The following is a 15,136-nucleotide window of genomic DNA, read 5'->3' as shown; positions in this document are numbered from 1 at the left end:
ACGTCTTCATTCAAATGAGATACTGTGGTTAAAGCCAACCTGGGGAGAATAGTTCAGCTGTCCCATGTGTGTTACAATGCCCCTAGAGTGGAAGATGTATTACTGCGCCCCAGTCTGGACCTCTATTGTGCTACTGACAGATCATTATCACTGGGGTTTATTGTATGAGGAATTTGGCACACAAAGGACAGGAAATGGTGCTAAGTCACGCAAGGGATTTACAGAGAGAGAGAGAGAGAGGCATTGGGAGCACTACATGACAGCAGGGCAGGTTATATAAAGGTGAAATAAAAATAAAATAGATTGAGCCCATGGTTTGTTCTCAATGGGCAAATGAGAGTTGTACTTCCCAGTTTCATTCCTTTTCAAAACAAATTCTCTTCATTGAATTCGCCTCATGTCTATCAGCGGGACAAGGTGAGGGACAAGATGAGGGACATGGAGAAAACTAACTGTGTCAGCTCAGACATGGATGGGAATGGTCAGGGCCAATAGGGCAGCAGGGTAGCAGGGCGTGGCACGACAGGGCAGGGTAGCAGGGCGTGACAGCAGGGCGTGACAGGAGGGCGTGACAGGAGGGCAGGGTAGCAGGGCGTGACAGGAGGGCGTGACAGGAGGGCAGGGTAGCAGGGCGTGGCACGACAGGGCAGGGTAGCAGGGCGTGACAGGAGGGCGTGACAGGAGGGCAGCAGGGCGTGACAGCAGGGCGTGACAGGAGGGCAGGGTAGCAGGGCGTGACAGCAGGGCGTGACAGGAGGGCAGCAGGGCGTGACAGCAGGGCGTGACAGGACGGCAGCAGGGCGTGACAGCAGGGCGTGACAGCAGGGCGTGACAGCAGGGCGTGACAGCAGGGCGTGACAGCAGGGCGTGACAGCAGGGCGTGACAGGACGGCAGGGCAGCAGGGCGTGACAGGAGGGCAGCAGGGCGTGACAGCAGGGTGTGACAGGGCGGCAGGGTAGCAGGGCGTGACAGCAGGGCGTGACAGGATGGCAGGGTAGCAGGGCGTGACAGCAGGGCAGGGTGTGAATGCAGGGCGTGACAGCAGGGCAGGGTAGCAGGGCGTGACAGCAGGGCAGGGTGTGAATGCAGGGCGTGACAGCAGGGCAGGGTGTGAATGCAGGGCGTGACAGCAGGGCAGGGTGTGAATGCAGGGCGTGACAGCAGGGTGTGACAGGACGGCAGGGTAGCAGGGCGTGACAGCAGGGCAGGGTGTGAATGCAGGGCGTGACAGCAGGGCAGGGTGTGAATGCAGGGCGTGACAGCAGGGCAGGGTGTGAATGCAGGGCGTGACAGCAGGGCAGGGTGTGAATGCAGGGCGTGACAGCAGGGTGTGACAGGACGGCAGGGTAGCAGGGCGTGACAGCAGGGCAGGGTGTGAATGCAGGGCGTGACAGCAGGGCGTGACAGCAGGGCGTAACAGGATGGCAGGGTAGCAGGGCGTGACAGCAGGGCGTGACAGTAGGGCAGGGTAGAAGGGCGTGGCACGACAGGGCATCTTACCTGTTCCACAGTGAGGGGTGAACAGATCTCCTCTCCTCTCAGGATCATGGACCTCTGGGTCAGAACCTCAGACAGCTGGAACGAGTCCAGGCCCAGCAGATCACTGACATTACTGACCACTGGAGTGAGAGAGAGAGACAGTCAGATGTTACTGACCGCTAGAGAGACAGTCAGATGTTACTGACCGCTAGAGAGACAGTCAGATGTTACTGACCACTAGAGACAGTCAGATGTTACTGACCACTAGAGAGACAGTCAGATGTTACTGACCGCTAGAGAGACAGTCAGCAGTTACTGACCGCTAGAGAGACAGTCAGCAGTTACTGACCGCTAGAGAGACAGTCAGCAGTTACTGACCGCTAGAGAGACAGTCAGCTGTTACTGACCACTAGAGAGACAGTCAGATGTTACTGACCACTAGAGAGACAGTCAGATGTTACTGACCACTAGAGACAGTCAGATGTTACTGACCACTAGAGAGACAGTCAGCTGTTACTGACCCCTAGAGAGACAGTCAGATGTTACTGACCCCTAGAGAGACAGTCAGCTGTTACTGACCACTAGAGAGACAGTCAGATGTTACTGACCGCTAGAGAGACAGTCAGATGTTACTGACCACTAGAGACAGACAGATGTTACTGACCACTAGAGAGACAGTCAGATGTTACTGACCGCTAGAGAGACAGTCAGCAGTTACTGACCGCTAGAGAGACAGACAGATGTTACTGACCCCTAGAGACAGTCAGATGTTACTGACCGCTAGAGAGACAGTCAGCAGTTACTGACCGCTAGAGAGACAGTCAGCTGTTACTGACCCCTAGAGACAGACAGATGTTACTGACCACTAGAGAGAAGGCGACAGTAGATAAAACAGTATTACTGGACTGACACATTCTCCGAGCAGTTTGGACAGAATAATTAAGGAACGAGGAGGAGCTGATAGCTGTGTTGAGGTTTAATCTTATTAATGCCACACGCTGTTACTAGATCCAACATGATGTGTGTATTTGTCCCTGGTGTTCTGGGAAATGGGGTCAGATGAGATCCCAGGTGACAAAGGAATTCTAGAACATGTTACAGCGTGTTCAGTGTTCTCTCGTCACCGAAGCAACGCTTCCTCAGGAGGGCCGGGGTGAGGAGAGGGTGAGGAGAAGGTGAGGAGAACCACCCTCCCTCCTGTCAAGATCTGCAGAGAACTTGTAGAAGAGGGTCTCTCACCTCCTTTAGAGGTGATCTGTGCTCCTCCTGCGGTCATGAACTCTATGTTCCCCATCAGGAGAACAGCAGAAAGCAGCTTGAAGACGTCACCTATCTCCTCCTCACGGAACTGCAGCACCTTTAGAGCCTCCTGGTAGCAGAGACAGAGACTGGTTGAGAGAACTACTGGACACAGACTGGCTGAGAGACCTACTGGACACAGACTGGAGGAGAGAACTACTGGACACAGACTGGCTGAGAGACCTACTGGACACAGACTGGAGGAGAGACCTACTGGACACAGACTGGTTGAGAGACCTACTGGACACAGACTGGTTGAGAGAACTACTGGACACAGACTGGAGGAGAGAACTACTGGACACAGACTGGAGGAGAGACCTACTGGACACAGACTGGAGAAGAGACCTACTGGACACAGACTGGCTGAGAGACCTACTGGACACAGACTGGCTGAGAGACCTACTGGACACAGACTGGTTGAGAGACCTACTGGACACAGACTGGAGGAGAGACCTACTGGACACAGACTGGAGGAGAGACCTACTGGACACAGACTGGAGGAGAGACCTACTGGACACAGACTGGCTGAGAGACCTACTGGACACAGACTGGCTGAGAGACCTACTGGACACAGACTGGCTGAGAGACCTACTGGACACAGACTGGCTGAGAGACCTACTGGACACAGACTGGCTGAGAGACCTACTGGACACAGACTGGCTGAGAGACCTACTGGACACAGACTGGCTGAGAGACCTACTGGACACAGACTGGCTGAGAGACCTACTGGACACAGACTGGCTGAGAGACCTACTGGACACAGACTGGTTGAGAGACCTACTGGACACAGACTGGTTGAGAGACCTACTGGACACAGACAGGTTGAGAGACCTACTGGACACAGACAGGTTGAGAGACCTACTGGACACAGACAGGTTGAGAGACCTACTGGACACAGACTGGTTGAGAGACCTACTGGACACAGACTGGTTGAGAGACCTCCTGGACACAGACTGGTTGAGAGACCTACTGGACACAGACTGGTTGAGAGACCTACTGGACACAGACTGGTTGAGAGACCTACTGGACACAGACTGGTTGAGAGACCTACTGGACACAGACTGGTTGAGAGACCTACTGGACACAGACTGGTTGAGAGACCTACTGGACACAGACTGGTTGAGAGACCTACTGGACACAGACTGGTTGAGAGACCTACTGGACACAGACTGGTTGAGAGACCTACTGGACACAGACTGGTTGAGAGACCTACTGGACACAGACTGGTTGAGAGACCTACTGGACACAGACTGGTTGAGAGACCTACTGGACACAGACAGGTTGAGAGACCTACTGGACACAGACAGGTTGAGAGACCTACTGGACACAGACAGGTTGAGAGACCTACTGGACACAGACAGGTTGAGAGACCTACTGGACACAGACAGGTTGAGAGACCTACTGGACACAGACAGGTTGAGAGACCTACTGGACACAGACAGGTTGAGAGACCTACTGGACACAGACAGGTTGAGAGACCTACTGGACACAGACTGGTTGAGAGACCTACTGGACACAGACTGGTTGAGAGACCTACTGGACACAGACTGGTTGAGAGACCTACTGGACACAGACTGGTTGAGAGACCTACTGGACACAGACTGGTTGAGAGACCTACTGGACACAGACTGGTTGAGAGACCTACTGGACACAGACTGGTTGAGAGACCTACTGGACACAGACTGGTTGAGAGACCTACTGGACACAGACTGGTTGAGAGACCTACTGGACACAGACTGGTTGAGAGACCTACTGGACACAGACTGGTTGAGAGACCTACTGGACACAGACTGGTTGAGAGACCTACTGGACACAGACTGGTTGAGAGACCTACTGGACACATCATAATGAAACAGACTACACGGACAGGGGACCCTGATCCTAGATCATAATGAAACAGACTACATGGACAGGGGACCCTGATCCTAGATCATAATGAAACAGACTACATGGACAGGGGACCCTGATCCTAGATCATAATGAATCAGACTACATGGACAGGGGACCCTGATCCTAGATCATAATGAAACAGACTAAATGGACAGGGGACCCTGATCCTAGATCATAATGAATCAGACTACATGGACAGGGGACCCTGATCCTAGATCATAATGAATCAGACTACATGGACAGGGGACCCTGATCCTAGATCATAATGAATCAGACTACATGGACAGGGGACCCTGATCCTAGATCATAATGAATCAGACTACATGGACAGGGGACCTGATCCTAGATCATAATGAATCAGACTACATGGACAGGGGACCCTGATCCTAGATCATAATGAAACAGACTACATGGACAGGGGACCCTGATCCTAGATCATAATGAAACAGACTACATGGACAGGGGACCCTGATCCTAGATCATAATGAATCAGACTACATGGACAGGGGACCCTGATCCTAGATCATAATGAATCAGACCACACGGACAGGGGACCTGATCCTAGATCATAATGAAACAGACTACACGGACAGGGAACCCTGATCCTAGATCAGCACTTCTACTCCAACGTTTGTTGAATACAGGCCCATATGTGTACATGTTTGCTGGTCATAGACCGTGTCTATAAAAGCCTGTAGTGTTTATAATGGTTATGGCGCCCTCTGGTGGCAGCATGATAAGGTACAGCATGTAGTCCTGACCATACAGACCAGTCAATCTCACCAGAACACTGTCATATAGATTTCAGGTCATCTAGACTCCTGTCATTCAGACTGACTCTACTACATATAGACCAGTCAATCTCACCATAAGAACAGAGCTACAACCCACAGAGCTACAACCCACAGAGCTACAACCCACAGAGCTATAACATATAGAGCTACAACCCACAGAGCTACAACCCACAGAGCTACAACATATAGAGCTACAACCCACAGAGCTACAACCCACAGAGCTACAACCCACAGAGCTACAACCCACAGAGCTACAACCCACAGAGCTACAACCCACAGAGCTACAACCCACAGAGCTACAACCCATAGAGCTACAACATATAGAGCTATAACCCATAGAGCTACATCATATAGAGCTACAACATACAGAGCTACAACCCATAGAGCTACAACCCATAGAGCTACAACATAGAGCTACAGTATATAGAGCTACAGTATATAGAGCTACAACATATAGAGCTACAACATATAGAGCTACAACATATAAAGCTATAACATATAGACCAGTCAATCTCACCATAAAACTGTCATATAGCTTCAGGTCATCGAGACTCCTGTCCTTCACACAGCCAGACTGACTCAGGTAGTGGTACGACTCTGGGCCCTCAGACAGGAAGTACAGCTCTGGAACACAGACAGAAAATAACTTTACACAGCTGAAGCAAGCACACACACACAGCTGAAGCAAGGACACACACACACACACACACACCTGAAGCAAGCACACACACATTTTTCTTCAGGAAATGTACCTTTTCCAGAGACACAAAGGCTGCGTTTACACAGGCAGCACAACTATTGGAAAAATATCAGAATCGGACTGCCTGTGTAAATGAAGCTCAATCAAAGCTCTTTTTTTGTCCTGGCACCCCATTGGTGGAACAAGCTGACGTTAGGACAGTGGAGTCCCTACCCATGTTTCTGAAAACATCTGAAACCAGACCTCTTCAAAGAGCATCTTATCTAAACCCCTCCAAAACTAAAAGACATCTGGACACCAAGCATCCAAGACACAATGATAAGACATCTGGGCACCAAGTTCCTGTTAACATTATAGGACTGGTGTGTGTTCCTGTTAACATTAACATTATAGGACTGGTGTGTGTTCCTGTTAACATTATAGGACTGGTGTGTGTTCCTGTTAACATTATTGGACTGGTGTGTGTTCCTGTTAACATTAACATTATAGGACTGGTGTGTGTTCCTGTTAACATTATAGGACTGGTGTGTGTTCCTGTTAACATTATAGGACTGGTGTGTGTTCCTGTTAACATTATAGGACTGGTGTGTGTTCCTGTTAACATTAACATTATAGGACTGGTGTGTGTTCCTGTTAACATTAACATTATAGGACTGGTGTGTGTTCCTGTTAACATTATAGGACTGGTGTGTGTTCCTGTTAACATTATAGGACTGGTGTGTGTTCCTGTTAACATTATAGGGCTGGTGTGTGTTCCTGTTAACATTATAGGACTGGTGTGTGTTCCTGTTAACATTATAGGACTGGTGTGTGTTCCTGTTAACATTATAGGACTGGTGTGTGTTCCTGTTAACATTATAGGACTGGTGTGTGTTCCTGTTAACATTATTGGGCTGGTGTGTGTTCCTGTTAACATTATTGGGCTGGTGTGTGTTCCTGTTAACATTATAGGGCTGGTGTGTGTTCCTGTTAACATTATAGGACTGGTGTGTGTTCCTGTTAACATTATAGGACTGGTGTGTGTTCCTGTTAACATTATAGGGCTGGTGTGTGTTCCTGTTAACATTATAGGACTGGTGTGTGTTCCTGTTAACATTATAGGACTGGTGTGTGTTCCTGTTAACATTATAGGACTGGTGTGTGTTCCTGTTAACATTATAGGACTGGTGTGTGTTCCTGTTAACATTATAGAACTGGTGTGTGTTCCTGTTAACATTATAGGGCTGGTGTGTGTTCCTGTTAACATTATTGGACTGGTGTGTGTTCCTGTTAACATTATTGGACTGGTGTGTGTTCCTGTTAACATTATTGGGCTGGTGTGTGTTCCTGTTAACATTATAGGGCTGGTGTGTGTTCCTGTTAACATTATAGGACTGGTGTGTGTTCCTGTTAACATTATAGGACTGGTGTGTGTTCCTGTTAACATTATAGGACTGGTGTGTGTTCCTGTTAACATTATTGGGCTGGTGTGTGTTCCTGTTAACATTATAGGACTGGTGTGTGTTCCTGTTAACATTAACATTATAGGACTGGTGTGTGTTCCTGTTAACATTAACATTATAGGACTGGTGTGTGTTCCTGTTAACATTATAGGACTGGTGTGTGTTCCTGTTAACATTATAGGACTGGTGTGTGTTCCTGTTAACATTATTGGGCTGGTGTGTGTTCCTGTTAACATTATAGGACTGGTGTGTGTTCCTGTTAACATTATAGGACTGGTGTGTGTTCCTGTTCATTAACATTAACATTAACTGTTCATAACAGTCTCTGTGTTAGGAAGCTGTGTTATCACTGTCCCCAAATACAAGTTAATGGTTCAAATGCAGTTTCTGCTTGTATAACTTTGTTCTGTGGCGTTAACATGGAGTCAAGTGAATACTGTTTTTTTTGTGTTTTAAAAATTTGGCTTCCCCATGCTTAATAGCTGAAACAGTTCAGCTGAGTTTGTAAATATATTATGACTCTCTACAGGAAGGTTAGGATGCTGTGTTATCACTGTCCTCTAGTGTAGGAGTCTCTACAGGAAGGTTAGGATGCTGTGTTATCACTGTCCTCTAGTGTAGGAGTCTCTACAGGAAGGTTAGGATGCTGTGTTATCACTGTCCTCTAGTGTAGGAGTCTCTACAGGAAGGTTAGGATGCTGTGTTATCACTGTCCTCTAGTGTAGGAGTCTCTACAGGAAGGTTAGGATGCTGTGTTATCACTGTCCTCTAGTGTAGGAGTCTCCACAGGAAGGTTAGGGTGCTGTGTTATCACTGTCCTCTAGTGTAGGAGTCTCTACAGGAAGGTTAGGATGCTGTGTTATCACTGTCCTCTAGTGTAGGAGTCTCTACAGGAAGGTTAGGATGCTGTGTTATCACTGTCCTCTAGTGTAGGAGTCTCTACAGGAAGGTTAGGATGCTGTGTTATCACTGTCCTCTAGTGTAGGAGTCTCTACAGGAAGGTTAGGATGCTGTGTTATCACTGTCCTCTAGTGTAGGAGTCTCTACAGGAAGGTTAGGATGCTGTGTTATCACTGTCCTCTAGTGTAGGAGTCTCTACAGGAAGGTTAGGATGCTGTGTTATCACTGTCCTCTAGTGTAGGAGTCTCTACAGGAAGGTTAGGATGCTGTGTTATAACTGTCCTCTAGTGTAGGAGTCTCTACAGGAAGGTTAGGATGCTGTGTTATCACTGTCCTCTAGTGTAGGAGTCTCTACAGGAAGGTTAGGATGCTGTGTTATCACTGTCCCCTAGTGTAGGAGTCTCTACAGGAAGGTTAGGATGCTGTGTTACTGTCCTCTAGTGTAGGAGTCTCTACAGGAAGGTTAGGATGCTGTTACTGTCCGCTAGTGTAGGAGTCTCTACAGGAAGGTTAGGATTCTGTGTTATCACTGTCCTCTAGTGTAGGAGTCTCTACAGGAAGGTTAGGATGCTGTGTTACTGTCCTCTAGTGTAGGAGTCTCTACAGGAAGGTTAGGACGCTATGTTATCACTGTCCTAGTGTAGGAGTCTCTACAGGAAGGTTAGGATGCTGTGTTATAACTGTCCTCTAGTGTAGGAGTCTCTACAGGAAGGTTAGGATGCTGTGTTATCACTGTCCTCTAGTGTAGGAGTCTCTACAGGAAGGTTAGGATGTTGTGTTATAACTGTCCTCTAGTGTAGGAGTCTCTACAGGAAGGTTAGGGTGCTGTGTTATAACTGTCCTCTAGTGTAGGAGTCTTTACAGGAAGGTTAGGATGCTGTGTTATAACTGTCCTCTAGTGTAGGAGTCTCTACAGGAAGGTTAGGATGCTGTTATCACTGTCCTCTAGTGTAGGAGTCTCTACAGGAAGGTTAGGATGCTGTGTTATCACTGTCCTCTAGTGTAGGAGTCTTTACAGGAAGTTTAGGATGCTGTGTTATCACTGTCCCCTAGTGTAGGAGTCTCTACAGGAAGGTTAGGATGCTGTGTTATCACTGTCCTCTAGTGTAGGAGTCTCTACAGGAAGGTTAGGATGCTGTTATAACTGTCCTCTAGTGTAGGAGTCTCTACAGGAAGGTTAGGATGCTGTGTTATCACTGTCCCCTAGTGTAGGAGTCTCTACAGGAAGTTTAGGATGCTGAGTTATCACTGTCCTCTAGTGTAGGAGTCTCTACAGGAAGGTTAGGATTCTGTGTTATCACTGTCCTCTAGTGTAGGAGTCTCTACAGGAAGTTTAGGATGCTGTGTTATCACTGTCCTCTAGTGTAGGAGTCTCTACAGGAAGGTTAGGATGCTGTGTTATCACTGTCCTCTAGTGTAGGAGTCTCTACAGGAAGGTTAGGATGCTGTGTTATCACTGTCCTCTAGTGTAGGAGTCTCCACAGGAAGGTTAGGATGCTGTGTTATCACTGTCCTAGTGTAGGAGTCTCTACAGGAAGGTAAGGATGCTGTTATAACTGTCCTCTAGTGTAGGAGTCTCTACAGGAAGGTTAGGATGCTGTGTTATCACTGTCCTCTAGTGTAGGAGTCTCTACAGGAAGGTTAGGATGCTGTGTTACTGTCCTCTAGTGTAGGAGTCTCTACAGGAAGGTTAGGATGCTGTGTTATCACTGTCCCCTAGTGTAGGAGTCTCTACAGGAAGGTTAGGATGCTGTGTTATCACTGTCCTCTAGTGTAGGAGTCTCTACAGGAAGGTTAGGATGCTGTGTTATCACTGTCCTCTAGTGTAGGAGTCTCTACAGGAAGGTTAGGATGCTGTGTTATCACTGTCCTCTAGTGTAGGAGTCTCTACAGGAAGGTTAGGATGCTGTGTTATCACTGTCCTCTAGTGTAGGAGTCTCTACAGGAAGGTTAGGATGCTGTGTTATCACTGTCCTCTAGTGTAGGAGTCTCTACAGGAAGGTTAGGATGCTGTTATCACTGTCCTCTAGTGTAGGAGTCTCTACAGGAAGGTTAGGATGCTGTTATCACTGTCCTCTAGTGTAGGAGTCTCTACAGGAAGGTTAGGACGCTGTGTTATCACTGTCCTAGTGTAGGAGTCTCTACAGGAAGGTTAGGATGCTGTTACTGTCCGCTAGTGTAGGAGTCTCTACAGGAAGGTTAGGGTGCTGTGTTATAACTGTCCTCTAGTGTAGGAGTCTTTACAGGAAGGTTAGGATGCTGTGTTATAACTGTCCTCTAGTGTAGGAGTCTCTACAGGAAGGTTAGGATGCTGTGTTATCACTGTCCTCTAGTGTAGGAGTCTCTACAGGAAGGTTAGGGTGCTGTGTTATAACTGTCCTCTAGTGTAGGAGTCTCTACAGGAAGGTTAGGACGCTGTGTTATCACTGTCCCCTAGTGTAGGAGTCTCTACAGGAAGGTTAGGATGCTGTGTTATCACTGTCCCCTAGTGTAGGAGTCTCTACAGGAAGGTTAGGACGCTGTGTTATCACTGTCCTCTAGTGTAGGAGTCTCCACAGGAAGGTTAGGACGCTGTGTTATCACTGTCCCCTAGTGTAGGAGTCTCTACAGGAAGGTTAGGATGCTGTGTTATCACTGTCCCCTAGTGTAGGAGTCTCTACAGGAAGGTTAGGATGCTGTGCTATCACTGTCCTCTAGTGTAGGAGTCTCTACAGGAAGGTTAGGATTCTGTGTTATCACTGTCCTCTAGTGTAGGAGTCTCTACAGGAAGGTTAGGATGCTGAGTTATCACTGGTCTCTAGTGTAGGAGTCTCTACAGGAAGGTTAGGATGCTGTGTTATCACTGTCCTCTAGTGTAGGAGTCTCTACAGGAAGGTTAGGATGCTGTTATCACTGTCCTCTAGTGTAGGAGTCTCTACAGGAAGGTTAGGATGCTGTGTTATCACTGGTCTCTAGTGTAGGAGTCTCTACAGGAAGGTTAGGATGCTGTGTTATCACTGTCCTCTAGTGTAGGAGTCTCTACAGGAAGGTTAGGATGCTGTGTTATCACTGTCCTCTAGTGTAGGAGTCTCTACAGGAAGGTTAGGATGCTGCGTTATCACTGTCCTCTAGTGTAGGAGTCTCTACAGGAAGGTTAGGATGCTGTTATCACTGTCCTCTAGTGTAGGAGTCTCTACAGGAAGGTTAGGATGCTGTTATAACTGTCCTCTAGTGTAGGAGTCTCTACAGGAAGGTTAGGATGCTGTGTTATCACTGTCCTCTAGTGTAGGAGTCTCTACAGGAAGGTTAGGGTGCTGTGTTATCACTGTCCTCTAGTGTAGGAGTCTCTACAGGAAGGTTAGGATGCTGTGTTATAACTGTCCTCTAGTGTAGGAGTCTCTACAGGAAGGTTAGGATGCTGTTATCACTGTCCTCTAGTGTAGGAGTCTCTACAGGAAGGTTAGGACGCTGTGTTATCACTGTCCTAGTGTAGGAGTCTCTACAGGAAGGTTAGGATGCTGTGTTATAACTGTCCTCTAGTGTAGGAGTCTCTTCAGGAAGGTTAGGATGCTGTGTTATAACTGTCCTCTAGTGTAGGAGTCTCTACAGGAAGGTTAGGATGCTGTGTTACTGTCCTCTAGTGTAGGAGTCTCTACAGGAAGGTTAGGACGCTGTGTTATCACTGTCCTAGTGTAGGAGTCTCTACAGGAAGGTTAGGATTCTGTGTTATCACTGTCCTCTAGTGTAGGAGTCTCTACAGGAAGGTTAGGATTCTGTGTTATCACTGTCCTCAAAGTGTAGGAGTCTCTACAGGAAGGTTAGGATGCTGTTACTGTCCGCTAGTGTAGGAGTCTCTACAGGAAGGTTAGGATGCTGTGTTATAACTGTCCTCTAGTGTAGGAGTCTCTACAGGAAGGTTAGGATGCTGTGTTATCACTGTCCTCTAGTGTAGGAGTCTCTACAGGAAGGTTAGGATGCTGTGTTACTGTCCTCTAGTGTAGGAGTCTCTACAGGAAGGTTAGGATGCTGTTATCACTGTCCTCTAGTGTAGGAGTCTCTACAGGAAGGTTAGGATGCTGTGTTATCACTGTCCTAGTGTAGGAGTCTCTACAGGAAGGTTAGGGTGCTGTGTTATCACTGTCCTCTAGTGTAGGAGTCTCTACAGGAAGGTTAGGAGGCTGTGCTATCACTGTCCCCTAGTGTAGGAGTCTCTACAGGAAGGTTAGGATGCTGTGTTATCACTGTCCTCTAGTGTAGGAGTCTCTACAGGAAGGTTAGGATGCTGTGTTATCACTGTCCTCTAGTGTAGGAGTCTCTACAGGAAGGTTAGGATGCTGTGTTATCACTGTCCTCTAGTGTAGGAGTCTCTACAGGAAGGTTAGGATGCTGTGTTATCACTGTCCTCTAGTGTAGGAGTCTCTACAGGAAGGTTATGATGCTGTGTTATCACTGTCCTCTAGTGTAGGAGTCTCTACAGGAAGGTTAGGATGCTGTGTCATCACTGTCCTCTAGTGTAGGAGTCTCTACAGGAAGGTTAGGATGCTGTGTTATCACTGTCCTCTAGTGTAGGAGTCTCTACAGGAAGGTTAGGATGCTGTGTTACTGTCCGCTAGTGTAGGAGTCTCTACAGGAAGGTTAGGATGCTGTGTTATCACTGTCCTCTAGTGTAGGAGTCTCTACAGGAAGGTTAGGATGCTGTGTTATCACTGTCCTCTAGTGTAGGAGTCTCTACAGGAAGGTTAGGATGCTGTTATCACTGTCCTCTAGTGTAGGAGTCTCTACAGGAAGGTTAGGATGCTGTGTTATAACTGTCCTCTAGTGTAGGAGTCTCTACAGGAAGGTTAGGACGCTGTTACTGTCCGCTAGTGTAGGAGTCTCTACAGGAAGGTTAGGATGCTGTGTTATAACTGTCCTAGTGTAGGAGTCTCTACAGGAAGGTTAGGGTGCTGTGTTATAACTGTCCTCTAGTGTAGGAGTCTTTACAGGAAGGTTAGGATGCTGTGTTATAACTGTCCTCTAGTGTAGGAGTCTCTACAGGAAGGTTAGGATGCTGTGTTATCACTGTCCCCTAGTGTAGGAGTCTCTACAGGAAGGTTAGGATGCTGTGTTATCACTGTCCTCTAGTGTAGGAGTCTCTACAGGAAGGTTAGGATGCTGTGTTACTGTCCGCTAGTGTAGGAGTCTCTACAGGAAGGTTAGGATGCTGTGTTATCACTGTCCTCTAGTGTAGGAGTCTCTACAGGAAGGTTAGGATGCTGTGTTATCACTGTCCTCTAGTGTAGGAGTCTCTACAGGAAGGTTAGGATGCTGTTATCACTGTCCTCTAGTGTAGGAGTCTCTACAGGAAGGTTAGGATGCTGTGTTATAACTGTCCTCTAGTGTAGGAGTCTCTACAGGAAGGTTAGGACGCTGTGTTATCACTGTCCTAGTGTAGGAGTCTCTACAGGAAGGTTAGGATGCTGTTACTGTCCGCTAGTGTAGGAGTCTCTACAGGAAGGTTAGGATGCTGTGTTATCACTGTCCTCTAGTGTAGGAGTCTCTACAGGAAGGTTAGGATGCTGTGTTATCACTGTCCTCTAGTGTAGGAGTCTCTACAGGAAGGTTAGGATGCTGTTATCACTGTCCTCTAGTGTAGGAGTCTCTACAGGAAGGTTAGGATGCTGTGTTATAACTGTCCTCTAGTGTAGGAGTCTCTACAGGAAGGTTAGGACGCTGTGTTATCACTGTCCTAGTGTAGGAGTCTCTACAGGAAGGTTAGGATGCTGTTACTGTCCGCTAGTGTAGGAGTCTCTACAGGAAGGTTAGGGTGCTGTGTTATAACTGTCCTCTAGTGTAGGAGTCTTTACAGGAAGGTTAGGATGCTGTGTTATAACTGTCCTCTAGTGTAGGAGTCTCTACAGGAAGGTTAGGATGCTGTGTTATAACTGTCCTAGTGTAGGAGTCTCTACAGGAAGGTTAGGACGCTGTGTTATCACTGTCCTAGTGTAGGAGTCTCTACAGGAAGGTTAGGATGCTGTTACTGTCCGCTAGTGTAGGAGTCTCTACAGGAAGGTTAGGGTGCTGTGTTATAACTGTCCTCTAGTGTAGGAGTCTTTACAGGAAGGTTAGGATGCTGTGTTATAACTGTCCTCTAGTGTAGGAGTCTCTACAGGAAGGTTAGGATGCTGTGTTATCACTGTCCCCTAGTGTAGGAGTCTCTACAGGAAGGTTAGGATGCTGTGTTATCACTGTCCTCTAGTGTAGGAGTCTCTACAGGAAGGTTAGGATGCTGTGTTATCACTGTCCTCTAGTGTAGGAGTCTCTACAGGAAGGTTAGGATGCTGTTATAACTGTCCTCTAGTGTAGGAGTCTCTACAGGAAGGTTAGGGTGCTGTGTTATAACTGTCCTCTAGTGTAGGAGTCTCTACAGGAAGGTTAGGATGCTGTGTTACTGTCCTCTAGTGTAGGAGCCTCTACAGGAAGGTTAGGATGCTGTTATCACTGTCCTCTAGTGTAGGAGTCTCTACAGGAAGGTTAGGATGCTGAGTTATCACTGTCCTCTAGTGTAGGAGTCTCTACAGGAAGGTTAGGATGCTGTGTTATAACTGTCCTCTAGTGTAGGAGTCTCTACAGGAAGGTTAGGATGCTGTGTTATCACTGTCCCCTAGTGTAG

General features: G+C 47.7%; 1 protein-coding gene across 1 annotated transcript in view; it reads right to left on the bottom strand.

The window, feature by feature from the left end:
- Positions 1-15,136, bottom strand: part of myo10l3 (myosin X, like 3) — a 206,928-nt gene that overhangs the window by 134,368 nt on the left and 57,424 nt on the right. The window contains exons 8-10 of the mRNA XM_055871886.1: positions 5,981-6,087; positions 2,720-2,849; positions 1,502-1,620 (exon numbers count right to left, since the gene is read on the bottom strand). Coding sequence (XP_055727861.1) covers positions 1,502-1,620; positions 2,720-2,849; positions 5,981-6,087 — 356 coding nt within the window. The remainder of the gene's footprint in view (positions 1-1,501; positions 1,621-2,719; positions 2,850-5,980; positions 6,088-15,136) is intronic.

Source organism: Salvelinus fontinalis, chromosome 19 (genome assembly GCF_029448725.1).
Source record: "Salvelinus fontinalis isolate EN_2023a chromosome 19, ASM2944872v1, whole genome shotgun sequence".
In the NCBI taxonomy this organism is placed as follows: Eukaryota; Metazoa; Chordata; class Actinopteri; order Salmoniformes; family Salmonidae; genus Salvelinus; species Salvelinus fontinalis.
This window is presented reverse-complemented; position numbering and strand designations above follow the sequence as displayed.